Source organism: Microtus pennsylvanicus, chromosome 7 (genome assembly GCF_037038515.1).
Source record: "Microtus pennsylvanicus isolate mMicPen1 chromosome 7, mMicPen1.hap1, whole genome shotgun sequence".
Taxonomy (NCBI): domain Eukaryota; kingdom Metazoa; phylum Chordata; class Mammalia; order Rodentia; family Cricetidae; genus Microtus; species Microtus pennsylvanicus.
In genome coordinates, this window is record NC_134585.1 from 107,378,238 (window position 1) to 107,404,057 (window position 25,820).

The following is a 25,820-nucleotide window of genomic DNA, read 5'->3' on the forward strand; positions in this document are numbered from 1 at the left end:
CCAGGTTCAGCTGTAGTTTTCTTTCTCTGTCCTCACTGAATCTGATAAAGCCACACATAATAGTTCACATCTGCAATGCCAGTACTTGGGAAGCTGGGACAGGAGGATTGCTATGAGACCAACTTTGACTACATTGTAAACTCTAGGCCCTTTGCTCTTGGTGCCCTGGCATATTTTGGAAATAATCCTTTAAACAGTTTAGCCAGAAAACCCTCATCTTCAGTGTCACTGATTAGCAAGTTTCCATCGCGGCCCCCACCCTGCTACTGTTGTTAACACTCCCTTACTCCACCTTGCTGAAGAAAAGTTAGGTCCTGTCTCTCTCATACCCTCACTCCCCCCCAAAAAACTTCCTCTCCCAGTTGCCATGGCTCCTTCTGAATAAAGCCTGACTTGCCACCTTTAACAAGTATCATTAAAAGTCCGATTTTTCTTTAATGCTTCTGAATACGTATCAACATTTTACATAACAAATGCATTTTAAATTAATGTATAATGTCTTGTGTGATGATCAAATCAAATGACTTTGCTTATCTATCATTTCAGATATTTATCATTTCTTGGCATTGAGAACATTCAAAATCCTTTTCTATAAAGTTACTTGAAATATGTTGTCAACCATAGTTAGTGTACTGTGTTAAAGAAAATGCTAGGGGGCTGGAGAGATGGCTCAGAGGTTAAGAGCACTGACTGCTCTTCCAGAGGTCCTGAGTTCAATTCCCAGCAACCCACATGGTGGCTCACAGCCATCTGTAATGAGATCTGGCGCCCTCTTCTGGCCTGCAGGCATACATGGAGGCTGAACACTGTGTACATAATAAATAAATCTTTAAAAAAAAAAAAAAGAAAAAGAAAATGCTAGAAGTTACTCTGTCCACTCTGAAGATACAGCTTGATGGTAGAGAGCCCTTGCTAAGCATGTACGTGGCTCTGGATTCAGTTTCGCTTCCTAGTAACACACACAAAATTATTCCATCCAACTACACTCCTGTACCTGTAACCTAAAGTTTAGGGCAAAAGGTGCCTGGATTTTACAGCTCCACTAGTCCAGCTCCATCACCTGCTTCAAAACGGCCAATGAAGACCGAAGCTGCTGAAAAGCAGAGATTTCATTGATATGCACATTGGGAAAGGAACCGATAAGTCTAGTCACTCCAAATCTGTTTTGGGGGAATTTACAAGAGCTTTAGTTTTAGAGGAAGAATTGAGGTTCGGGACAAGAGGTAGGAATAATTGCTGGGCAGTGATGGCATACACCTTTAATTCTAGCACTTGGGAGGCAGAGGCAGGTGGATCTCTGTGAGTTCGAGGCCAGCCTGGTCTACAGAGCAGGCTCCAAAGCTACACACAGAAACCCTGTCTCGAAAAACAAAAACAAACAAACAAAAGAGATAGGAATAGTGAAACAGACCTGGTCAAGTGCAGTCTGATTGATCATTGTCTCAGTGCTGGTTCTACTTAGGTGCCTCTTTGGAAGAGGGCACTGTAAAAAGTGACAGTAGAATGTCTCGGTTACTCCTATGTGTTTGGCATTCTGATTTGAAGGAAATGAGTTTTTAGACAGATGTTCCTCGAGTTTTATACCTCAGTGCAGAGGTCAGCAGGTAACCCAGAGTAAATGAGGCGGCTACAAAATGAAGGCAAAGATGTCAGGGTTTTCTGCTTTTCATTACCTTTGGGCCCGAGTAAGGAGCCAATGCTTTTTAGCAAGAGCTGTGTCTAAGTGTCTGCTACATACCTTCCCCCTTCCCCATGATTTCTCTAGTGTGCATAGATTTCTATTTTGTGTTTTATTTACTCATTTATCTCCCCTATGTGAATGTAAACTCCATGAAGACTGGAATTCTATCTCTTTTGTTCACTACTATAGCATTAAAGTCCCTGTCAGTGGTTTGGGGACAGAGACACAGCTCCACCCAGATTAGCAGAAGGTGTTAAATGTCGCCAATTAAAAGGGACCTAAAAAGGAATTCCCGCGAGTCCAGTGGCACGTCTCTTCCTTAGTTCCACTGGAAGGAGGGAAGAGAAACTAAATGACAAAGACCTGGAGGTAATTGACAGTTCCGCCACACTCAACATGGCGAGTGGGGAAATTTCCTGGAGGAAATCACGCGAGAGTTGCCTGACGGAGCCCGTCCGAGAATTGAGCCGGGGGTGTGGAGCAGCCAAGATGGAGCCGGCAGCCGCCTGTCCCGGCCCTCTGATTGTGAACAACAAGCAGCCCCAGCCGCCACCTCCTCCTCCGCCTGCCACCGCACAGCCTCCTCCCGGGGCGCCGAGGGCCGCTGGAGGCCTCCTGCCGGGGGGCAAAGCTCGCGAGTTTAACCGCAACCAGCGCAAAGACTCGGAGGTCAGAGCTGCAGGGGGGCGAGGCTGCCACTGGGCGGGTGGCAGAGGGGGTCCCGGCACCGGGGCAGCTTCCGGGCCCAGCCGGGCTTCCGGGTGGCTTGACAGGCGGGCTGGGGCCTGTCACTTTACCGAGAAGCGTGCAGCTAGGGAGACTGGCAGCTCCCGCGGCCCCGGGAAGGGAAGCCCGGAGCGCTGCCTCGAACTCCTCTGCGGCCCGGGGGAAGGTCCTGGAGCCGGGGACAGCAGGTCTGCTCCCCGGGGGCGTGGCCTGAGGCACAGCCCTGGGGTACGGAGTTAGTGGTCTGCTCTTTGCCCCTCATCATTTTCGGCCTGTTGTCCTGGACGGGCGGTGAGCGACGCCAGTTGTCAGCGAAGGGGGACCCAGGAGAGTTTAGAGGGCGCTTTAGGACAGAGCTTGTATCTCTAGTGCTGCGTGGCCCGTGTTGTGAGAGAGGCAGAGAGAGAGAGTGAGTCCTGGCTTCCCCTCCAAACTTTAGCCAGTGTAGGATCAGGCCATGGGCAGACACCGACAAGTGTCTGTATGCCCAGTGGACCCAATACTAAATTGTTAAGGATCAGAAGTACCCAAAGGGCGTCGGATTCTCCTTGCTAGTGAGCTGTGATTCCCTCTGCCCGCGCAGTATGGAGCTATTCACCTCGCCCCAAGTTAAAATTCCTCCCACTGCTTCCGTTTGCAGAATTCATGAATGAACACACACCCGTGGCAGCATTTTAGGGCTTCTTAATCAGCACATTCATTCCCAGAGCACTTACTATGCAGTCTCCACCTGGGACAACTCCCAGTGTGATGAGCAGTCAGGCACTTGCTGAGAGGGAATTCCTCATTAACCGAATTTGATGCTCCAGCTCAAACCAGAGATCAATGATACCTCTGAAATTAGTTCCTTTCAAACATTTTTGTTGCAGGCTCGAACCTTGCTAAAACATGTTGCAAATGAACAACCCCAGAATAGAGAGACTGAGCTTAGAATGGTCTTTTTTGAAAAAGCAGAAGATGGATCCTTTAGGAATCTTTTACTGTGGAACAATGGCTCATCAGTGGCCACTTCTCAGTGATCTTTCAAGTATGGAGGAATATGAAAGTTTAAGTTTGTGAAACACCTTTAATGACCAGACTTATTCAGTTTTTCTGAAGAATACCCCAAGAATTGAACTATACCCCAGACTTTCTCTTTTAAATGTTTTAGGAGGCTGGAGAGATGGTTCTGTGGTTAAAAGCAGTTGCTGCTCTCTTAGAGGACCTGAGCTTGGATCCCAGCACCCATATTGAGCAGCTCACAACTGTCTTTAACTCCAGCTTCTAGGGATCCAGTACCCTCCTTCTGGCCTGTGTGGGAACTTGCATGCATGCATGCACTTAAACACACAGATAGACACATAAGTAAATATTTAAGAAAATGTTTTAGGGTCGGCAAGATGACTCAGCAGGTAAAGAAGTTTTAAATTTCCCTAACTAACCCCCAAGAGATAAATACCCTTTCATGCATTTTATTATTTTGTGATGCTGAGACTCAAATTCCAAGCCTTGTTCAAGCTTGGCAGACACTGTACTGCCGAGCTACACCCTCAACCTCTATTATACGTTTTAATTTCTCTTTCTACCCTTTGATTTCACCACAGCCAACATCTGGAAGGCCCGTCAAATAGTGAGATCTGTCTGCTTGTGTTAGAGATGCTGATGCTGCACACGTCTCCTAGTGACAGCTGAAGTCAATGTCTAGAGGACAGGGAGGAGAGCTCAGTATGTGCTATGTCCTCAAAATTAGCCAAGGCAGCCAGGCGGGCTTCCAGTCTCAATACACAGGACGCTGAGGAAGTAGGATCAGAGCTCAAGGCCTGGGCTCCACAGTAAAACCTTGTCTCGACTTAAGTACATTGGGAGGGGATAAGAAAGGGTAATGGATTTGATTGTGAATATGATCACAATACATTATATAATGTATATGAAATTGTCAAAAAAAGTGGTAAGAAAAGCAGATTTTTGTCATTCCCATTCCGTAAATGAGAACTCAATCTCAGTAATTTGTATTGCTGTTGATTTTATTTGTGTTTTGGTGGTGCTGAGACATGAATCCAGGACTCTACACGTTAGGTAATCATTCTACCACTGAACTATATCCCTAGCCTAGAAACTCATTAGCTTGTAAGTGTCCACTGTTGTCCATTACTAAGGAGTAGAGCTATTGTTTGTGGTATATTGTGTCATTTTGTCCATGGTCATTATCTTTCATAAGGTTCTCCCAGACCCACCCTCCATCTCACTTGCTTCTTCCCCAACCCCCAATGCTGAAGAGTAAGCCTAGGGTCTAGCACATAGTAGGTGAGGTGCCCTACACTGACCTCTACCCTCTGTTCTTTCAAGTACATTTTAATCAAGACTAGCTTTATCCATTTTTTTTTTCTGATCCTCTCTTCCCAGCACAAGGCTTCCAAGATGGCGTGTTCTCAGGAATCACCTATCCCTAACAGATTCTCATTGCATTCTCTCCTGTGTGTGGGAGGAAGGCCAATCTGTTCCGTTTCTGCTTTCTCTGTCTGTCAGTTCTCACTGAAAATTGAGATAAGAGCAAAGTGGCTGAGGGTTTCAGTACTCATTTTGTCCTTAGCTCTTTATAGTCCACAGTTCAGAAAGAAGTGCAACTTCTAGATATCCGGTGCTGTGTGGAATGGTCAGGCACTGCACAAAATACAAGTTTTGTGTTTGTTGTTGAACAGGTGTGTAGTGAATATCATTGTTCAGCAGAACAGAGTTTCTGTTTCCAGGAACTTACCGTCTTATGGAGAGGAGGATGAGTGAAAAAAGGAATCCAGTGAATAATTCTAGTTTAGAGTAGGTGCTTTGAAGGTGAAATACAGGGTGCTGGAGAGGGCTTAAAGGGGACTTCAGCTAGCTCAGGAGACAAAATACTGTGGTAAAAGATGAAAAAAGTAGAGGCAGTGATGTCACGTAGTGCCATAGTGTCTCTGAGGTATTTGTGTTTATCCCTTTGCAAAACACTCAGGAGGATCTTTTGTGTGACATTCTTTCCATTCATTAGGGCTATTCTGAGTCTCCGGACCTGGAGTTTGAGTATGCTGACACAGACAAGTGGGCTGCAGAGCTCGCAGGTAACGTATAGATAGACCGTTGTCCCATTTGACAGGACTTTTGACTTGGTTCTTAAGAAAATTAAGACTGGATATGATTTTTCTCTATGTATTCCTATTAATGATATCTAAAGCATTAGTTGGTTATTTAACTTGGACTGTGTATTCAGTAATTTTGGATGGTCCTTTATCTTCATGAAGGCTCTTATTTAGAGTCAGCTGAATTGGTTATCGCCCAGTCCCAGGGTAAGACAGTTAGTGGTACCCCTTGCTGAACAACAACTGGACAGATCTCTAAAGAGTGGTGAGTCCCAGGAATGCTAGCCACTGCACTTAAATCTTTGTATATCTGTCACAGTTAACGTCATCGATCTATAATGTAAGGTCAGCATAAGCTGCTTCTCCTGGCTTCACGATCCTTATTCAGGAGGTGACACTGAAACGTATTCAGGGTGATGGTCAGCCTCTAACACAGCACAGTCTAATACATATCATACTAGAAATGCCCAGATTTATGCTCCGCTGACATTCCAGTTAGAGCTTCCAAGTGGCCAGTGTTGTCTGTCGAGTACATGAGAACTCTAAGACCTTCCCCACTAGTAACCAGAGAGGGTAGTCTAAGGATCCCTGTGACTCAGGCAGGAGTATAGTTGGGCTGGAAACAAATGCCTTACTTTCTCTGCTGCACATGAGAACTGATGTGGAGTGTGGTAATGGTGAGGAGACTTTGTTCTTTGACAGAGCTTTACAGCTATACAGAAGGACCAGAATTCCTGATGAATCGAAAATGCTTTGAGGAGGACTTCCGGATCCATGGTGAGAGCACGTCCTCCCTCTTGGTTCACTTCATATTGCATCAGGAGAGGACAGGGTTTCTCTTCATCATCAGACTGATCTAAGACATCCAGGAACATGAAAAAAAAACTGTTGTACTAGTTGTTCAAGGCCAGATGCGACATGTAGAATGTCACATGGGCATTCTGGGCATTCTGGGCATTCTGATGGGAATTCCAATTCACAGAACAGCAGTGTGGCCCTATCCCTTATGAAGGAGTAACTTGCCTTTCTGGTCCTGTTCCTGACCTGATTTGAAAGATTAGCACAGCCCATTTTATTGTAAGGAATTATGTGGGTTCAGTTATAAGTGTCTCGTGCCCTGCAGTGACAGACAAGAAGTGGACCGAGCTGGATACCAACCAGCACCGTACCCATGCCATGAGGCTTTTGGATGGCTTGGAAGTCACTGCCCGGGAGAAAAGACTCAAGGTGGCTCGAGCAATTCTCTATGTTGCCCAAGGTATTGTGATGATGTCCCCAGGGAACCCTGACACCTCTGCCGGTGACAGTGCCTAGTTGTGTCTGGAGGGTCTTGGTAAGCTCTGCCCTGGGTTTGCAGGTACTTTTGGAGAGTGCAGCTCAGAGGCAGAAGTGCAGTTCTGGATGCGCTACAACATCTTTCTGCTCCTGGAGGTGGGCACGTTCAATGCCTTGGTGGAGCTTCTGAACATGGAAATAGAGTGAGCACTTCTGTTGAGGGCCTAAGTAGGGAAGGGAAGGGGAGGGAATGGGAGGGGAGTAGTGGGAAGTGGGCTAGAGCTTGCAGAACTAACAACATTTGAGACAGCTGAATAGGCCACTTAAGGTGAAGGGTCTCTGTTCTCAGGCTATTTGGAACATATAAGGTTGAGTAATGGAGAAGCTGCTTAATGATTCCTTGGAAAATCATATAGTAGAGAGAGAGATGAGAAAATAAAATAACAGAGAGAGGTGAGAGGTTCCCATGCTGATAGAAAGTAGTGTTGGGTTCCTGTGCTGGGTCCGCATGCTCTGTAATGTTGGAGCATTGGTACCTGGGCAGGTTCCACTCATGCCCAAAACAGTCCTCAGAAGGAAACTGCTCACCTTGAGCACCCCTCTGTATTTTCCCTTCAGCAGGACACCAAGCCCAAACTTAACATGTAGGCACAACAAAGCTTGTCACCTCTGGTCCTCGTGAACAAGGCAGCTACTGCTCAGTTAAGGATAACAGCCATCATAAATAAGGGAGATTGCTATAAGTTGAAGGCTAGCCTGGTCTACATAGTGAGTTCCAGGGTAGCTAGAGCTACTTAGTGAGATCATATCCAAAGCCAAAGAAACAACAAAATTAAAATCAAATAATTATAGTAGTAACTAAAGGCACTCACCTAGAACTACATCTTCAGGCATATGTTCATCCTGTTTTTAGGACATTTTGTATACTGAATCATGTTATGACTCAAATACAGTTATCACCCTGATTCTGTAGATGAGACAACTAGACACAGAAATTGACTCTACCTTGTCCATGTATACTAACTCGTAAGCAGGATTCACACTTTAAGACTTGACAGTCTGGTCAAGGGCTTGAGTTCTTAACCACTGTGGTGTCCTAAGTTCTCATGTAAAGCCTAAACATAGCAGCTTCTTGTTGCCCTGTGGGACAGTACTTGTGAAGGGCATCCCTTATCTCCCTGGCCCTGTCAAGCTGATTTCAGATCTCCTTTGCAGTAACAGTGCCGCATGCAGCAGTGCAGTGAGGAAGCCTGCCATCTCCCTGGCTGACAGCACAGACCTGAGGTGAGACAAGCTTCAAGTACCCTGAACCAGAGCGTGAGCTCAGAGCAAAGCTGAGCATCTCTTAGCTGTGTGTGCATTCCTGTTGCACACCAGTCAGCTCAGGTGATAGGCTCACCGGAGTCATTAGTAGGCCCTGATGTCTTAGGGGAGGGAAGGGGCCTGGAAAATCCAGAGGAAATCTCGGCTCAAGTCACTTAATAGAGCAGCTAAGAAATTGGTCATAGAGTATATTTAATGTGGACAAAAACCAGGGCATTGCTCTTGGGCTCCCACCACCCACTGTGCACAGTTTGATCCCATCTATACTGGTTTTCCTGACAATTCAGCCATGCTTCGTGTCTGTACAGGACTAGAACTGCTAAAGAGAGGGTCCTCTTCCCATGTTGTAGGACTGAAATCTGGTTTTGGAGTTGGAGTGTGATTCTCCTCACTGTAGGCACTGTCTCTGCATTCACTGCCTGCTTCCACTCTCCCCGGAAACTCTGCCCTCCTTCTGATCCTGCCCTGCTTTGACCTCAGTCTCTTCCTCTAGTCAGTTTTGTTTTTTCTCTCCAGGAGGCATAGGGCAGAACATTCTGCAGGCCATTCTTGTTCATATTTGTCGGCTCTGAGTAAGCTCTGTTCAGACACTGCAGATATAGAGTGAGTTATAGTCTCGACCCGAGTAAAGATCCTCAGGTGTCGGTTCTCTTCTTGGGTGTCTCTCTGTAACAGCCTTCTACCACATGCATGAGTGTTTACATCTTAGCCAGGGGGCGTGAAAGCCCAATGGTTCCTCCTTCACATTTTGTTTGTTTGAGACAGACTCCATATATGATTTAGGCTAGCCTAGCACTCACTGTGTAGCCCAAGCTGGCCCGAAACTTGAGACCCTCCTGCCTCAGCTTGCCAAGAACTGGTATTTCAAGCATATACCCCCACTCCTGGCTGAGAGTGCCCTCGGTCCCCTGTCTTGCGCTTAGGGTTCTGCTCAACATCATGTACCTGATTGTGGAGACTGTTCACCAGGATTGCGAGGGTGATAAGGCCGAGTGGAGAACGATGCGGCAGACCTTCAGAGCTGAGCTAGGTAGGGCCCTGGGGATCCTCTGTTAAGGCCTCACCTGGGAGCTGAGACTGGGGGGCTTTGGTGGGTCCTGTTACTGGCTGGGATCCTGATATCTTTGAGTCACTTCCAGGGTCTCCCCTGTACAACAATGAGCCATTTGCCATCATGCTATTTGGGATGGTGACCAAATTTTGCAGCGGCCATGCACCCCACTTCCCCATGAAGAAAGTTCTCTTGCTGCTCTGGAAGACCGTATTGGTGAGCACCTTCTTGGGGGCACTCATATGCTAGGAGACGAGGCAGGAAAGGCATCTTTGTACAGTTGGCCCTCTGTACCTGTGGATTTTCATCCATATATGCATCCAAGTGCAGGTCATAGAATGAGGTCTGTAGACTGTACAGACTATGTTGTTATTATTCCCTAACTAGTAGCAGTGATTTACAAAGCTTTGGGTATTACAATCATCTAGAGATGATTTCAAGCTTACAGAAGTTTATACCTAAGTTATATGCAAGTCCCATTCCATCTTCTGAGGGACGTGATACCTTCCTGTGGGAGAGGGGTGAGGGGAAATTCCTGGGGCCAGTCTCCCATGGATAATGATGAATAACTACATTTTTTTGAATACTGAATTATGTGAATATGTAACTACTTAGTTTAAAAAATATTTGTTTAGTGATATTACAGATTGAATCTAGGACCTTGAACATGCTAAGTAAACAGACTATTTACTTACACTGGTACTGTTTTTGCTTATTTATTTACTTATTTCTTGTGCATGTGAGTATGCATTTGGTACAGTGACATGCATGCATAGTTGCACACACCCATGCTCAGAGACCAGTTTCCTGCTCTATCTTTCTTTGGCATATTCCCTTATGGCAGGATCTAACTGAACCTGGTGCTAAGCTGGCAGCCCTGCTACTTCCACTCTGCTGTTGGGGTTACAGGGTTACAGGCTAATGTGTGACTTATCTGGCTTTTTACATGGGACTGGGATTGAAACTCAGATCCTCATCTTTTCTTACCCATTGAGCCATCTCCTTAGCTGTTTAGTTTCTATTTTGACACAAGGTCTGGTCTTAAACTTGAAATATTCCTGCCTTAGCCTCGTCAGTATCTGCTACCAGGCTCAGTTTTTAAAAAGTTACAGAAAAGAGATGAAAAAGAAATACAGGGTATGGTGGTGCATGCCTTTAACCGCAGGACTTAGGAGGCAGAGGCAGGCAGATCCCTGTGAGTTTGAGGCCAGCCTGGTCCACAGAGTGAATTCTAGGACAGCAAGGACTACATGGTAAGACCTTGTCTCAAAAAAGAAAAAAAAAAAAAGCTGAGTAGGGGCAGGCAGGACATAGTCATACTAGATTGACTAGATTGGCTCCCTGACTTTTGTTGAAGCCATTTCTAATCATACAACAGCTCCATCTTCAAACAAGACGCCTCTTGGAGACCCTTCCGAAGCCTATGTTTGTAAAGTGGTTTGCGGCAAAGATGGAACTGATATAGTTATAGTCCACTGGGCAGATGACTTTGGTTACCTGGGTTGAGATTAGCTTTGAACAGTGGCGCTCTCTCTCCAACCCAGTAAGGTGTCTTTTGAAGAAACAAGAGTGAGCCTCTAGCTAGCCTGTTTCCAGAGTGTACTGTGAAGTGGACGGTTTCTCCACGGGAAGGGAATGGACACTGGGTGGACTGGCCATCACCTTTAGGGTGGGGGCACTGTCAGATTCCAAACTCAGGGCAAGCAGGGAGTACTTTCTCCAGAGGAGCACTATACTAAGTGGGGGGTCTCCCTTTTGCTCTGCAGTCAGAGCTTAGTGAGTTTAGAGCCTCTTAGGGTGTGCACAAGCTTTATCTTGACCAGACCTGCTGGTTCCTCAGGAAGCCTCACTCAGGCTGAGAGGAAGCTGAGTTACTTAGACACAGTGGCACTGAGCAGCCACAGTGACTGCCGGGCTAGAGCTTGAGCTTCTAGTGAATTTACACAGGAGGGTTTTTTGTATATTATTTTATTTGAGCAACACATAGTATGCTTTAGTTTTGTTTGGAAGACTGACATGTACAGCCTTGAAGCATCAATCTGCTGACATTTCTAAGAACTGGCTCTACTCTAGATTTTGTCTGTTTGGTTTAAAAACATAGTCTCTGTGTAGCCTTGAGTAGCCTGGAACTTGCTATATGCACCAGGCTGAACTTAAAATTATGGTGATCCTCCTGCTTCTGCCTCAGAAGAGTTGGGATTATAAGTTATGTGCCACCACACCCTGCTCAATCTGCTTCTTTTTAAAATTAGAGACTATATCATAATGTACAGAATTGCATGTATCATGTGTCAGCTTCCACCAGCTGGTGTTTTATTTTTTTCTTGCTCCCTTTTCTCTTGTTCCTTGTACAGAGCACTGAATTCTTGGATGGCTTTAGTTTTTTTTTTTTTGTTTTTTTTTTTTTGTCGTCCAAGGGTGGATCTTTATGAGTCTCTATAAGGTGTGGGTTCTGATGGTGTCGTGCATGCTTGTTAGCAAAATGATATCACCAAGGACATGGTGACCTAGGCTCTGCATCTCCGTTTTACACAGTGCACACTAGGTGGCTTTGAGGAGCTGCAGAGCATGAAGGCTGAGAAGCGTGCTCTCCTTGGCCTTCCCCCACTGCCTGAGGACAGCATCAAGGTGATCCGCAACATGAGGGCTGCCTCCCCACCAGCTTCTGCTTCAGACCTGATTGAGCAGCAGCAGAAACGGGGCCGGCGAGAACACAAGGTGAGGCAACAGAGGACCCCAGGACTCCTGAGAGATCTCAGAGTACATGGAGTGGGTGGGAGCGCATGCTCCTGAGGTAAGCTGGATATTAGAAATCAGCTCCCATCAGGCTGCATGTCTCCAGCCCCAGGCCTGTGTGTAGTGGATCCTTAGATCTAGGCAGCTTGTGAGGTGCTGGGGCAGGAAATGGTCTGTCACTCTAGTCTTAACTCCTTCTCTGTATTCGCTGGTGTCACAGCTCCCTATCTGATGTCTTTCTGTTCCATGTGAACTGTTTCCCTCTGCCATCATCTCTTTAGTTGGCTAGATTTCTTAGCTCCCTCCCCTTGCTTTCAGGCTCTGATAAAGCAGGACAATTTAGATGCCTTCAACGAGCGGGATCCCTATAAGGCTGATGACGCTCGAGAAGAGGAAGAGGAGAATGATGATGACAACAGCCTGGAGGGGGAGACATTTCCCCTTGAGCGAGATGAGGTGATGCCTCCCCCACTACAGCACCCTCAGACTGACAGACTCACCTGCCCAAAAGGGCTCCCTTGGGCTCCCAAGGTCAGGTGAGTCTCAAGTTCTAGAGCAGTCTTGAAGTGAGCCCTCAAATCCTCAGGCCAGTGCTGACCTGAGCTCCTCTGCAAGGCTTAGATGACCTTAAGTTGTTCTGTGCCGTCGGGGTTGCTTCTGGGAGGATGGCCTTGCTGATGTGACATAAAACAACCCAGTGCAGTTCTTGCTTCAGTAATTTGAACTGGTCAAACTCAAGAGTGAAGAGAGGGAAAAAAATGGCAAACCTATCCCCACTCGTATTGGAGTTGTATATGGCATTTTATATAAAATGATAGATGAAGAGTTTCACAAAACCACTTAATGCATTGAGCAGTATCCTTGGAAGTCAGAGGGGAAGGTAGCTGAAGTTGTGGATCTTTATAGGCAGCAGCTCAATGAATAGATGTGTATATAAACTGATGTAAAGGGGCGAGTCCTCAGCTTTCTGGATATTGTGAGTAGAATGTAGAACAGGTCACCCCCCAAAGCCAAGGTGCTTCTGTTGAGACAAGAAAATGACCTTTTTGAAGTCTATAGCTCATATCTCTCAAACTTCTTGGTGTCTGTAAGTATTAAATATTACTATTGTTAGAATAATTTGTGCTTTTAAGTTTAATATACCTCCCTGAATTTGAGTCAGCTAGCCATGAATATTATAGAAATATAAACATCAAGTTTATAAACCCAACAAAATTATATAAAAATCAAAGTAGCTGGAATTCAGATTTTTTCCCCTTATTGTAAGAGATCTTTTCTTGTCTTGAAATCACAATTTGGAGCTGCTTTGTCTGTTAGAACACAGGCCTGTGACAGTAGCACCCCTTGAGATGGAACTTGATAAAATGTCCCTCTTCCTTCCTGTGGTAGAGAGAAAGATATCGAGATGTTCCTTGAATCCAGCCGCAGCAAGTTCATAGGCTACACTCTGGGCAGGTGAGTGTGACCTGAGTTCCTTTGAAGTTCACTCACCTGGCCTTGGGGCAGCGGGCAGGTGTGTGGGTGTCTGGGCTCAGCACAAGGTCTTCTTTATTCTCCAGTGACACCAACACAGTGGTGGGGCTGCCAAGGCCAATCCACGAAAGCATCAAGACACTGAAACAAGTAAGTGGCCCAAAGGGAACTTTTGGCCTTTGGTCCCAGGTGAACAAGTGAGAAGGGACAAGGCTTTCAGGTTATTGTTTGCCAGCAATAGCCTGGGAAGCACCTCTTCTTAGCTGTGATGTCTTTTAGGGGTGTGTTATACACCAGCCTCAGAGTTCAAGACGCCTGTAAGTAGTGTAGCCTTCCCTTTGCCTGAGCCAAGTTTGAAGATTTGAGAGGAGTTGCCGGCGGAGATGACATTGTCAGCTTCGCTGTCCATGGAATGGCTGGGGTGCAAGGCTAATGAGCACCATTGTGGCTGTGCTAAGAGCATACTGTAGGAATCAGGCAGCTTCAGTTACCCAGTTCCAGACAGAGAGCTACAGGCGGGCAGCCAGGTGGAGTCTAAAGACAGGGCTGGGGCCAAGACTATCATGTTTTTCTCCATGCTCACTGCTTGTGGGAGCTGTGGGTGTAAGGATGAGGTGGGGGAGACACCAGGGATCAGGAGAAGTACTTCTAATGTATTTGGATGTAATAGTTTTACGTCCAGTTTTGAAATTAGTGGTACCAAATGGTCTCTGCAGCTAGGATTTTGAGCACAGAGTTTTGCCTCTGATGTCTTTTTCCCTGTCATTTTTGCTTTTGGAAGCCCTTTCCCCCACTTTAGTTTGCGTTTTGCTTATTGACTATGAACTTACTTTTTACAGAGGCTGTCAGAAGTAGATGCCTCCTTAGAAAGCTATTATAAGTCTGCAGTTTCATAGGGATCTGTGATGTGACTTAACTCTCTCAAGACCAGAATAAAATCTTGGATCTTTGCCACTGTGTGTGGGCAGGTGAGGGGGAGTGTGGCCAGAGAATAAGGGTGTTTTTCTCAGCACCTCCTCTCCTGCCCCTTTTCAGCACAAGTACACGTCGATTGCAGAGGTCCAGGCACAGATGGAGGAGGAATTCCTTCGCTCTCCTCTCTCAGGGGTGAGTTAAGAGGCCTACAGCCATAGAGTTCCCAACTGCTCTCAGTCTCTGAGCTGGGCCTGGCCCACAAAGCTGCTCCTGAGCTTGGCCTCTCCTTGAAGAGATTCCGGTCCATGTCCTGCTCTTTCAGTCCCTGAACAACAAGCAACTCGAGCACAAAACTTGATCTCTTGGTGCTTTGTTCCCTTCCTGTGACAGATAGGCCAGTGCCTTTCTCTGTTATTTACTTGTTTGTTTATTTGAGATAACATCTATCTATAACCCAGGTGGCTTCACTATACAGCTCAGACTGGCCTCGTAAACACCAGTCTCAGCCTAACCAGTGCTGGGGTTACATGTGTTACTATGGTACCTTATGAAGAATATTATAATAAAAATTAACTAGACTGGGCTGGAGAGATGGCTCAGAGGTTAAGAGCACTGGTTGCTCTTGCAGAAGTCCTGAGTTCAATTCCCAGCAACCACATGGTGGCTCACAGTCATCTATAATGAGTTTTGGTATGCAGGCATACATATGCAGGCAGAACACCATGCACAGAAAGAACTAACTAAACTGTTGCAAGTGAGGCTCCTGGCATCATCATCAGTGTCACTCTTCACTTTGCTGCTTAGAGGGTCTAGCTCAGGAGACTGTACCTGGATGTAGGTTTTGTATCTGTGACTTGTATTAAAGGGAGAAGAGGAAGTTGAGCAAGTTCCTGCAGAAACCCTCTACCAAGGCTTGCTCCCCAGCCTGCCTCAGTATATGGTGAGTGCTCTGTGTCTGGGACCAGTCTTGGGGCCTATCAGTAGGCATCTGTGGTGAGATACCCCATAGGCTGGTCTCCTTTACCCCTGCAGACCTGCAGGAGTCCCATTTCTCAGGATTCCATTATGGTCCTGGGCTCTGATGCCCATCTAAGTGGTCTGCTTTTCCCAGATTGCCCTCCTGAAGATCCTACTGGCTGCAGCTCCCACATCAAAAGCCAAAACAGACTCAATCAATATCCTGGCAGATGTTCTGCCTGAGGAGATGCCGTGAGTATCAGTGCTATCAGTGGGTAGAAGGAAGAGGGCCAGTGTTTTTCAGGTTGCTTTCTTTTGTTGGTCCAGCTTTGCTACTTAAGTCCAGGGTATTTCTGATTCAGATGAAGGGAACTACTGGATAAGTTTCCCTGGGTAGAGAAATAGCTTAGCCTGAATCCCAGCACGGACTGTCACCGAGTGAACTTCTCAGTAAATTAGGAATGCCAGTTTTCCTTTGTAAAATAGATGGGGCAGTGAACTTCTCAGCCCTCCTAGAAACATGTGGTTGGCACACCCTGCATGGGAGAGGTAACTTCTGGTCTGCTTGTTAGCCACCACAGAGCCTGTACTGGTGTGGAGTCTCTCCTGCTGGCCGGTGAACTGGCAGGCTGAATCCTGGCAAATGTCAGAGGAGAGAGTGGAACTCCAGGGTTTGTTCACCTCTGGCTGACAGATCTTTCCATGAGAGAGAAACAGCCTGAGACTGTACTACACTGAGAAAGGACCCAGGCCCACACCTGATTGGCCTGCTGGCCAGGAGTGCCTTGTTCTGAGTGGATCCCCCCTAATCTGGTGGTGATGGCCAGGTGAGGGAGATTAGCTCCTACCACAGGGAGGTTCACAGAAAGTAGGCCGTCTTGATAATGAAATACTGTGTTCCTCTTCTGTAGATTTGAAACAGCTGTAACTCAGTGCTTCCTAAATTTATCCAACTTCAGGATCCCCATCTTACCACTGTAGAGTAAAACCTCTCCGCACACTGGTGTTCCACAGAACATGCTTTGGGGAACTCAAGTTAGTAGGGTGGCCAAAGCTTAGGGAGAATTTAGAGAAGTTCCTTTTTTGGAGGAGAAGCAGAGAAAGGGACTGAGAGTGTTTTGGGTGGCATCATGGGAAGACAGAAATTGTGCCAAGCTGGATCGCTTAGGAGATGGGTAGGTGGATCCCTAAGGCTGACCTCTGAAATGTTTGTGAGGTGTGAGCCTTTGGCAGAGGGTTCTGGACTCCATCCCCACTGTGGACACCTAGGAAGAAGGTGCCGTGCTCGCTGGTGACTCACCAGGCCCTTCTGTTTCTAGCACCACAGTGTTGCAGAGCATGAAGCTGGGGGTAGATGTGAACCGCCACAAGGAGGTCATCGTCAAGGCCATTTCTGCCGTGCTGCTGCTGCTGCTCAAGCACTTTAAGTTGAACCATGTCTACCAGGTACCTGTAGGGTCTGTCTGCCTTCTTGTGCACTGGGCCAGCGCCTCAGTCTGTGCTGCTTCTCCTGCCCAAGAGAATAGGGCTTGGCTTTTGATTCCACTTGAGCTCTGCATGAGCATTCTAATGTGAGATTCTCCAGCCAGGCTTTTTATCTCTAGAGGAAAGAAAATAAGGTCCCAAAGGGCGTGTTTATTTATCTTCTCTTGGTTTCAGTTTGAATACATGGCCCAACACCTGGTCTTTGCCAACTGCATCCCTTTGATCCTGAAGTTCTTCAATCAAAACATCATGTCCTACATCACTGCCAAGAACAGGTGATGAGTACCAGGGGCCAAGAAAGGGTGGTATAGCTAGATGGCAGGACTTCCAGCTGGGCTCTCCGTTGAGACTGTTCAGCAGACATTTTCTGAGCATCTGTGGGTGTGACTTTGCTAGGCAGTCAGGAGACAAAGTGAGTGACAGCGTGTCAATTTTGAGGTTGGCTATTCTCGTGTCTTTCTGTCTGTCCGAGGCTCTAGAATTGCCCTCACTATCCCCCTGTTCTTCTTCCCTTTCCCTCCCAGTTCTCTGTAAGGAGCTTGGCCTTGTGCACTGTAAAGCACTGTCTGATTCTTAGCACCCACCTTGTGCCAGCTGTACCTGACAGCACCTGCTTATCAGTGTAGACTTCACAAGGGAAGTGTCTGGCTAGCTGTGGCTTCTAAGAGGGCTTGTCATAAATCTTATCATAAGTCTTGAGCCCTACCTCCCCGATTTGTGTTATGGGGAAAGCTGCAGTAGTGTGTCCCTGCCTTGCAGTTACGAATTAGATTTCAAACTGGTCCAGTCACAGGGAAACTGTACACGTATTGTAGCAGATGTTTTTTCATCTTACGGTCAGGGAGACTGGGTTAGAGCAAGCAAGCTAGATTGCTACTTCTGCTTCAACTGAACCATGGCTACTCTGGCAGACCCAGCCTTTGCTCACGATGAGCACCTGGGTCTTGTTGCGTTCTGCAGCATTTCTGTCCTGGATTACCCTCACTGCGTGGTCAATGAGCTTCCAGAGCTAACTGCAGAGAGTCTGGTGAGTGGCTGGGATCCCCTGGCTATCCCTTTGCTATGCTATGAGGATTGCCTCCCCCACATAGATAGAGGTGTCTTCCAGAAGAGGTCACCTTTAGCTTTTAAAGTACCAGAAATGGCCTTAAAGTCGGGGAGGGGTGTTATACAGCAGAGCGATTGGGGGCGGGGGTAGGGCTAGTAAAGGAGTATGTCCTGCAGGGGCTGCTGACCTAGAATTTGCCTACTCTAGTTGCTTGCATCTTCCCACTAAAATCTGGGGCCATGGTCCCTAGTTTTGTGGCCCATGTTTCCTGCAGGAAAAGTCTGTTAAGTTCTTGTTTCTCTGTCAACTTGTGGGGTGGAGTTTCCCTTTGGCTGTGAGACGAGGGAACTTTGTGCTAGAAGCATTGAAACATGGCCGCTGCCGTGTATTTGTCAAGGCCTTTGGACACTGCTGAGCAGCCTGTAGCTGTGAGAGCTGTGATGTCTCTGGCTTTTCCTTGCAGGAAGCAGGGGACAACAACCAGTTTTGCTGGAGGAACCTCTTTTCCTGCATCAACCTGCTTCGGATCTTGAACAAGCTAACAAAGTGGAAACATTCAAGGACCATGGTGAGTCAGTGCTGAGGCGTCCTGGAACTGGGGTCTCATAGAGCACTGCCACATGCTATACTTCTCCTCAGCTGGGACAGGGAGTCCTCAGGGTGAGGCTGGTGAGAAGCATTGTCCTCCCTCAGACTTCTGGTTCTTTGCTGAGTAGAACTGGAAGTTGGAAGAGATTCCCAGTCATGCCCTGAAACAGATACCTTTCCCCCCCTCACAATACTTTTCCATAGCCTCTTGATCCTGATTGGGAAATGATAGTCAGGAGTCCAAGAGCAGCTTTAACCCTGGGATGCCTTTGGGACAGGGCAGGTCCATGAGTTCTCAGAAATTAGATTACAGAGTGATTCATATTTAGGGTGACCAACCTTTGTGGTTTGCCTGTAAGTTCCATGTACCAGCAAGCAGGGAGTTCAAGAGAAACTGCATGGCTTGTGGCCCTGTTCCTACCCCAGAAGGGTTAAGTGACCATGTAGTGGCACACACCTACTCCTTTCCTCATCATCGCTGCCACTGTGCCTGCCCAGATGCTGGTGGTGTTCAAGTCGGCACCCATCCTGAAGCGGGCCCTAAAGGTGAAGCAAGCCATGATGCAGCTCTACGTGCTAAAGCTGCTCAAAGTGCAGACCAAGTACTTAGGGCGACAGTGGCGCAAGAGCAACATGAAGACAATGTCTGCCATCTACCAGAAGGTGCGACATCGGCTGAACGATGACTGGGCGTATGGCAACGGTGAGGCACTTTGAAACAGGGTTGGGAGAGGGTGGGACAAGGTGCACTTTTGACTCCTTGCCTGTGGTACCTTAGTTGTCTCTGCCCTGAGGCACAGAAAGGGGCCTGGCTCTAGTTTTTGTGGCCCCAAGAAGGGAGCTCTATGCAAGACTTTGGAAAGCTTCTCAGTGTCTGTGCTCATCCATTTCTCTGTCTCTCCATTCTAAGTCATGTCATTCCTAGAAATTGCCATAACATTCTGCCTGTCTTCATCCTTGTTGCAGCTGCCTTCTGGCTGCCTAAATTCAAGAGTTCCTGACCGGCTATGATTCTAGTTTCTGCCTCTGGTTTGACTCCTGTAATCTTTTCAACATACCCACCCTATACTGTTGCCTCCTGAGTAAAATTCCTGGTTAACTTCTTATTTCCCTTAGGAATGAAGTCAAACACTAAGGCAGGGAAAGGACACTCACTCATTTCCCTGCTCCCATAGTCCACAACTTTCTTTTCAAACCTCTTATTATCTGCTGGCAGCCGGTCTCTGTCACACCCAGGACTCTAGGCACAGAGTAGGATCCCTCAGTACCTGCTGAGAGTTGCTCTACAGATCCCAGCACACACAGGTGCCTGTGCTCTCCTGTGTGCCCTCTGTCAGAATAGACTGCACTTAGTCCCTGAACCTTCCTGTGTCCGGGTCTCTGGATACCTATGGTATCTTGTCTCAGTCTAACTGCTGTCTGGGTGTTGTTTGTTACATTGTTACAGTCACAGCACTGCAACACCGTATCCAGCATCTGGGCTCAAGTTAGCACATGACGTCTTGTCAGGGAGGTGAGGGGAGGGACAAATGAGGGAGTCTCAGGGCTGCACTTCTGTCCCCTGGAACCAAGGAGACTTCATGTTTAGAAGTGTTTTTTCCAGGGGCTCTCGTCTGAGTCTACATATTTTGGAGAACAAGCCTCTTTCTCAGTAGTTTTGGATTTTTCTCCTTATATTTGTCTGTCCTCTACTTCTGGGAAATAATTTCTATTCATCTTCCTGAGGATGGGGCTTGGAAGTAATCTCCTGTTAAAGATCATAGTCTTACTCATGGGGAGCTGCTACAGGGCTGGACTCCTAACTGAGATTTTTTGCTTTGTCCCAGATCTTGATGCCCGGCCTTGGGACTTTCAGGCAGAGGAGTGTGCTCTCCGTGCCAACATTGAACGCTTCAATGCCCGGCGCTATGACCGGACCCACAGCAACCCTGACTTCTTGCCAGTGGACAATTGCCTGCAGAGCGTTTTGGGCCAGCGGGTAGATCTACCTGAGGACTTCCAGATGAACTATGACCTGTGGCTAGAAAGGGAGGTCTTCTCTAAGCCTATTTCCTGGGAAGAGTTGCTGCAGTGAGGACTGAAACTTCATCTCATCACCCGTGAGGGACTGTCCTCATCATTGCTGCAGTTCTCGTCATGCCCTCCAGATGGCAGCACAGCTCCATTGAGTCCTTACAGCCAGCCCTGGGCCTGTGAGGACATCTAGGCTGACCTCTGCCTGACTCCCAGCATCCTACTCAGGAGCAGTCACCTCCAAGCTGGAATCTACTCTTTCTCCACTTCCCCAGTTTCTACCCTCCCTTCTTGGTCATGACTGATTGCAACCTATTTCACAATTAGCCGTAGGCTGGGAAAAGCTGAGACGGGCCTTGCATCCCTTCTCATCAGCAACTGAATCTCAAGGTCACACTGACTCCTGAGCAGTTTTGACATGTCGGTTGGTCAAGACGGAGAGATTGGTGTGAGGGTCAAGAACTGAAAACTGACACTTTGGTTGTGCTGTGGGGGTGACATGCCATTCCAGCATCCTGGGGAGTTTGTCCAGAAGTGATAGAAACCACAGCTTCTGCACCCTGATTTTGGATGTGATCAAAGATAGAGCAAGGCTTCCCAAAGTCAGAGGTGCCATTTTCCTCTTGATTGCCATGGCCTGTAAATATATAAAATTCTCTGTGTTCTCTTGTGTCATGGTGGGGTTTTTAATGTGTTTGTGTATTCTGTTTACATTAAAAGAAAGCAAAACTATCCCTGTTGTTGTCTATATAGGCTCTGGGGGCTAGGGTTGTAGCTCAGGGTAGAGTGCTTGGTTGGCAGGTAAAAAGCCCCAGGTTTGGTCCCCAGCACCACATGGCAGTGCATACTTGTAATCTCAGCACTTGAGAGGTGGAAGCAGGAGAATCAAAGGTTCCAGGTCATCCTCGTCTACATAATTCAAGGCTAGCCTAGGCTGCATGAGATTCTCAGAAATATGGTCTGAAAATCTCCAGTTCTCAAGGACCACTTCCCACCAGCATGAGAGGCCACCCACTTGCCTGCCTGCCTGCCTCTCCTATCTAGTGTGGAGGGAAGGAGAAATTGGTACTTTGATCATCTGCCCACATCAGTCTAGGATTGCTTTAGGGTGTGGGTCACTGTAGTTCTGAACTACTTACTGGCCTTGCTATAGTTTCTATAGAAAACTCAGGTTTCTCTGGATCACACTCCTGAGTGTCCTCAGTCAAGCTAGTTAGTGCTCAGTTAAAGAGGAGTCAGTTGATTGGAACAGAGGTGTTGGGGACAAAGGAAAGTTGTATGCCCTTGGGAATCTGTCATGGTGCGAGAGTGGTGGAGAAAGTGTGTAGCTTCTATGGCCAAGGAAGAAACAAGGGAAATGTGTCTGTTTGAGTCCTGGGACCTCACTTGGCTCAGGTACCTGATCATGTCTGCCTCAACCTTCTTTTCCTTCAGATTGATCCTCATTGTAACTTTAGTGACAGGACTGGGTTTTTTTGTTTTTTTTTTTCATAATTCCAAGAAGCTCCCTGAAGGCAACATGCATGAGGTCTTAAATCTCTAAGGGGGAGAGGGTCTTGACTGATAAAGGAAATATTCCAGGACAAGTCTGTTCTGTGGATATTTAGATTCAATGCCTGCTAGGTCTGTGACCTGCTAAGCCGCATGCTTTAATGTGGGTGCATGGTTAATATAGGTGGAAGGGTCAGAGCTTAAAAGTCACAGAGCCTTATGGGATGGAGAGGCCCTATGATTGGCTCTTTTCCTCCAAAGTAACTGCACAGGACAAACAAGCCCTATCATTCTTGTGTGCATAGTGGATCCGTTGCTGCTTGCATGCATGGGGAATCTGCTGCTGCTTGCATGCATGGTGGATCCGTTGCTGCTTGCATGCATGGTGGATCTGCTGCTGCTTGCATGCATGGTGGATCTGCTGCTGCTTGTGTGCATGTTGGACCTACTGTTGCTTGTATGCATGTTAGATCTATTGTTGCTTGTATGCATGTTGGATCTATTGTTGCTATATGCATGGTGGATCTGCTGCTGCTAGCTGGAACGGATAGTAAGGGCAGATGCTGAGGTTTCTGTCTGGGGAAGGTGGGTTTTCATGGTCTTACTCCAACATGTAACTCAGTTTCTGAAATCGTGTAGCCTGAGGCTTTGACCACCACTGCTCTTCTTTGTAGACTTCCCAGACTCTCTTCTGCCTTGCAGAAAAACAAGAGGCCATTGAGCCTGGGCACATGGAGGGGAGCAAAACAGCTTCTCACAACTGTGGTGTGGTACTGTCATATTGCTCCTCAGAACACAGGTCCTTGTATGTAAATATCTTGGAGGCTGACTATCTCGTCTAGGGGATGAGATGTACATGAAGGCATTCTGAAAATGGTTGAGTTACCCAGAAGGGTCCAGTGTTCCTTAAAGCACCAAGGGATGGATTACCCCAAGGCCGTATCCTCTCAAAGATTCATTTACTGGATGCTAAACAGGGACCAGATGCACCATTAGGTGTCTCCCAGTCGCATTTTCTGCATAGTAGTGATTAAACAGAACACCTGTCATAATAGCCTCATGGGATGGTTGCTCTTCACTGTCAGCGTGACTGGATTTAGAATCACCTAAGAAGTGCACTTCCAGGTGTATCTAATGGGGACATTTCTGGAGAGGGTTAACTGAGGGAGGGAAGACTTACCATAAGCATAGACGGAGAAGAAAAGGGGAGGAAGAGGACTGAACGCCAGCATTCGTCCCTGTCTTTTTCTGACTGAGCAGACAAAATGTGGACCAGCCACCTCACACCCCCTTCACCATCCTCCTCCATGACGCATGTGTCCCCAAAAACTATGAGCCAAAACCGTTCTTTAAGTCACTTTTGCCAGGGACATTGCCACAGCAGGAAAAGCAGCGAGTGCACCACGTAGGTTGCCGCAAGCCCAGTTTTGCGAATGTGCAAGCTGCTGCAGAAGGGGGAAAGAACTCGCCCAAGGGCGAACAAAAGTAAGGGACAGAGCCAGAATTCAGACAATCTCTGCAGTAACCATGTACTCCCCACTCCCACCCCCTTAATCATTGCCATCCCTTGGCACTCGCTGCCACTGCTCAGTCCTTCATTTGTTTACCGTACTTACTTGGTATTGGCTCTGACAGGGTCCCCTAGCACAGAAGATTCATGGCAAACGCCCCTTGCTTTAGGCCCTATCTGGGCCACCCAGGCTTAGCCTTGTCTTAGCTATTGGCTAACCCTGAGTGTACCCTCACAGTAACTTGGATTACTGCTGTGTTTTTGTGTTTGCGTTTTGTTCTGTTTGACACATTAGGAGATGAACCAGGGCCTTGTACACACTAAGAAGCACTTTGCCCCTGAGATCCATCCACAGCACCCTCTGCTTTTTATTTTGCGGTATGATCTCAATAATTCTACTCAATCTGGTCTTGAACTGCCTTGTAACCCCAGCAGGCCTTATCTTGTAATCCTCCTGCCTCAGCCTTCCAAATAATTGGGATAACAGGTCTGTTCCATTTGGTCCAGCCTTGAGCCTGGATTTATTCCTCTCCTGGTCTCAGTGGACTCTCCTACATTAGCTACCCCTTCTGTCCTTGTTGGGTTTATTTCTCTGGAGGCTGTCTTCCTGTCTGTGGTGTAATAAACCGATTACTTAATGGCAAGTAGAGGCTATCATCATTTGGTACTTGGTACAGTCAACTTCAGGTTGTCTCTTTAAAAGGGAGTTTGCTCTCTTGGGAGTCAGACAGCTCTGACCCCCCCCCCTTCTGAGATAGGGTCTCACTATGTAGTGGGTCTCACTATGTAGTTCTGGTGGCCTGGAACTAACTTCATAGTTTGACTCTGCTGGGTGAAAAGTGGGTACTGCCATGCCCAGATAGCCCTGACTTTAATCCAAGCCTTGACCTTTACTCCCTGACTGTCCTTGAGCTAATGGGGCTCCCAGCCTCATTACCTGTAATGTTTGCCTTAGTGATAGCAGCTGTTGCAAGGACTGACTAGGGTAACAGGTAATGGAGTTTCATACCTGGCCGGCAAGGGACAGCTATAAATAGGTAACCATTAGCATCTCTGATGCCCTTCTAATTCTGATCTGTGAATTTGCATATGCTTCCTCTATCTCCTAGAAAACAAGTCCTTGAAGGACAGACCTTCCTTCTGTTCTCTGCCCTGGGCCAGTTGCTGTGTTAGGCATCTTGAAGGTCCAGGTGAAAAGGATACCACAGTCTACCATTCCATCTGAAGGTCCTACCGTGGGCTCCAGAGCCCCAGGCCATGGACAAGAGACTGGGCTGGGAGAGCCTACAGCCATGGAGTGGAAAGGGAGCCAAGGAGGCTGGAGGGATGGGAGCTATATGCTCCTTCAGCTGGGGCAGGAAATGCCTACTGAAGTTCTGTCTAGGCTGGGTTCTGTTCTCTGGGGCATAGAGAGTGTGTACTTTTGGCTGGCGATTCAGGTTGATGTGTCAATGTCTGAGGTAGGTAGCCTGGACTAATGTGTCAGCTTGGCTCGGGCCCTGCAATTCTTCTGTGGAGTCAATGCTCCTGTCACAACTGTGATTTAGAGATGGACTCTGTGACCCTCCTACCCTTGTCTCTTCGGCATACCCTCTTAGTGTGCACCGCCACAACAGGCATAAGCTTCAGTCTGCACTTGGCTTTCAGTGAGACCTAGAAAAGCCTCAGCAAAAACAGATTAAGTACAACTCAGCCCCTGAAGTTGGGGTTCCAGGTAGAGTCACTTCCTTTTCCCTGCCCAGGAGTGAGAGAAACCCACTGACCTTGGTAAATGACAGGATCTAGCTGGGAGTCTCTGGTCACCTCTAGAGTGAGCTTGGAGGCTGGGTATCTGGAGGCCTGGGGGCTGTGTCTTAAAGGCACGGAGGAGGAGGGGTGTATGGCTAATGGGAAGCAGGTGAGGGGCTGTCTGTGCCCCAGCCAGGGGACAGGCTGGCTGGGATGACCCAGCCGGTGGGAGGACCTGTCAGCTCACAGATAATCCCCTGAGACAGGCTCCGGGGTGCCCATTCGTATTCATTATGTGTGAAGTGGGCGGTTGTAAAGTTAGCTTTCTCTTCATTCAGTTGTCGCTGGACAGAAAAATATGAGCTGTGGGCAGATGCACCTGGATGGGAGCCAGTAGCCAGCATCCGGCCTCCCCGTGCCCTCCCCGCAGGCCCTCTAAGCATTGCCCATGGCCTCTGTCGGCTCCACCGCTCTCTCGCTGACTTCATCCTGGACTCAATGTCATTTTCTTCTGTCTGGTCCCATCCTTATGTCAGCTTCATTTGCTTGAGCTTCACAGAGTCTCTCTACTTCTCTCCTTCCATCTTTCTTTCTTTCTAAACTAGGAGAAAAGAAAGTGTGTTTTTTGGCCATTGCTGTCGCTGGCATAGCCCAAGGCCTAGCATGGAGTAGGAAGGCCTTAGACATCTTTCTGCCTCTATGGCCTACCATCCCACAGACGGGGGTCCCAG

General features: G+C 47.5%; 1 protein-coding gene across 1 annotated transcript; it reads left to right on the plus strand.

Moving 5' to 3' along the window:
- Window positions 1-1,926: 1,926 nt before the first annotated feature.
- On the plus strand, window positions 1,927-21,092 carry Strip1 (striatin interacting protein 1). The gene is made up of 21 exons (XM_075981643.1): window positions 1,927-2,350; window positions 5,409-5,478; window positions 6,199-6,273; window positions 6,620-6,754; window positions 6,854-6,974; window positions 7,987-8,055; window positions 9,018-9,124; window positions 9,234-9,361; window positions 11,681-11,863; window positions 12,200-12,417; window positions 13,271-13,336; window positions 13,441-13,504; window positions 14,390-14,461; window positions 15,135-15,209; window positions 15,381-15,478; window positions 16,546-16,672; window positions 16,886-16,986; window positions 17,672-17,738; window positions 18,223-18,327; window positions 18,846-19,050; window positions 20,174-21,092. The coding sequence occupies exons 1-21, from the start codon at window positions 2,078-2,080 to the stop codon at window positions 20,419-20,421; spliced, it is 2,607 nt and encodes an 868-aa protein (XP_075837758.1). The 5' UTR covers window positions 1,927-2,077; the 3' UTR covers window positions 20,422-21,092.
- The last annotated feature ends 4,728 nt before the right edge of the window (window positions 21,093-25,820 follow it).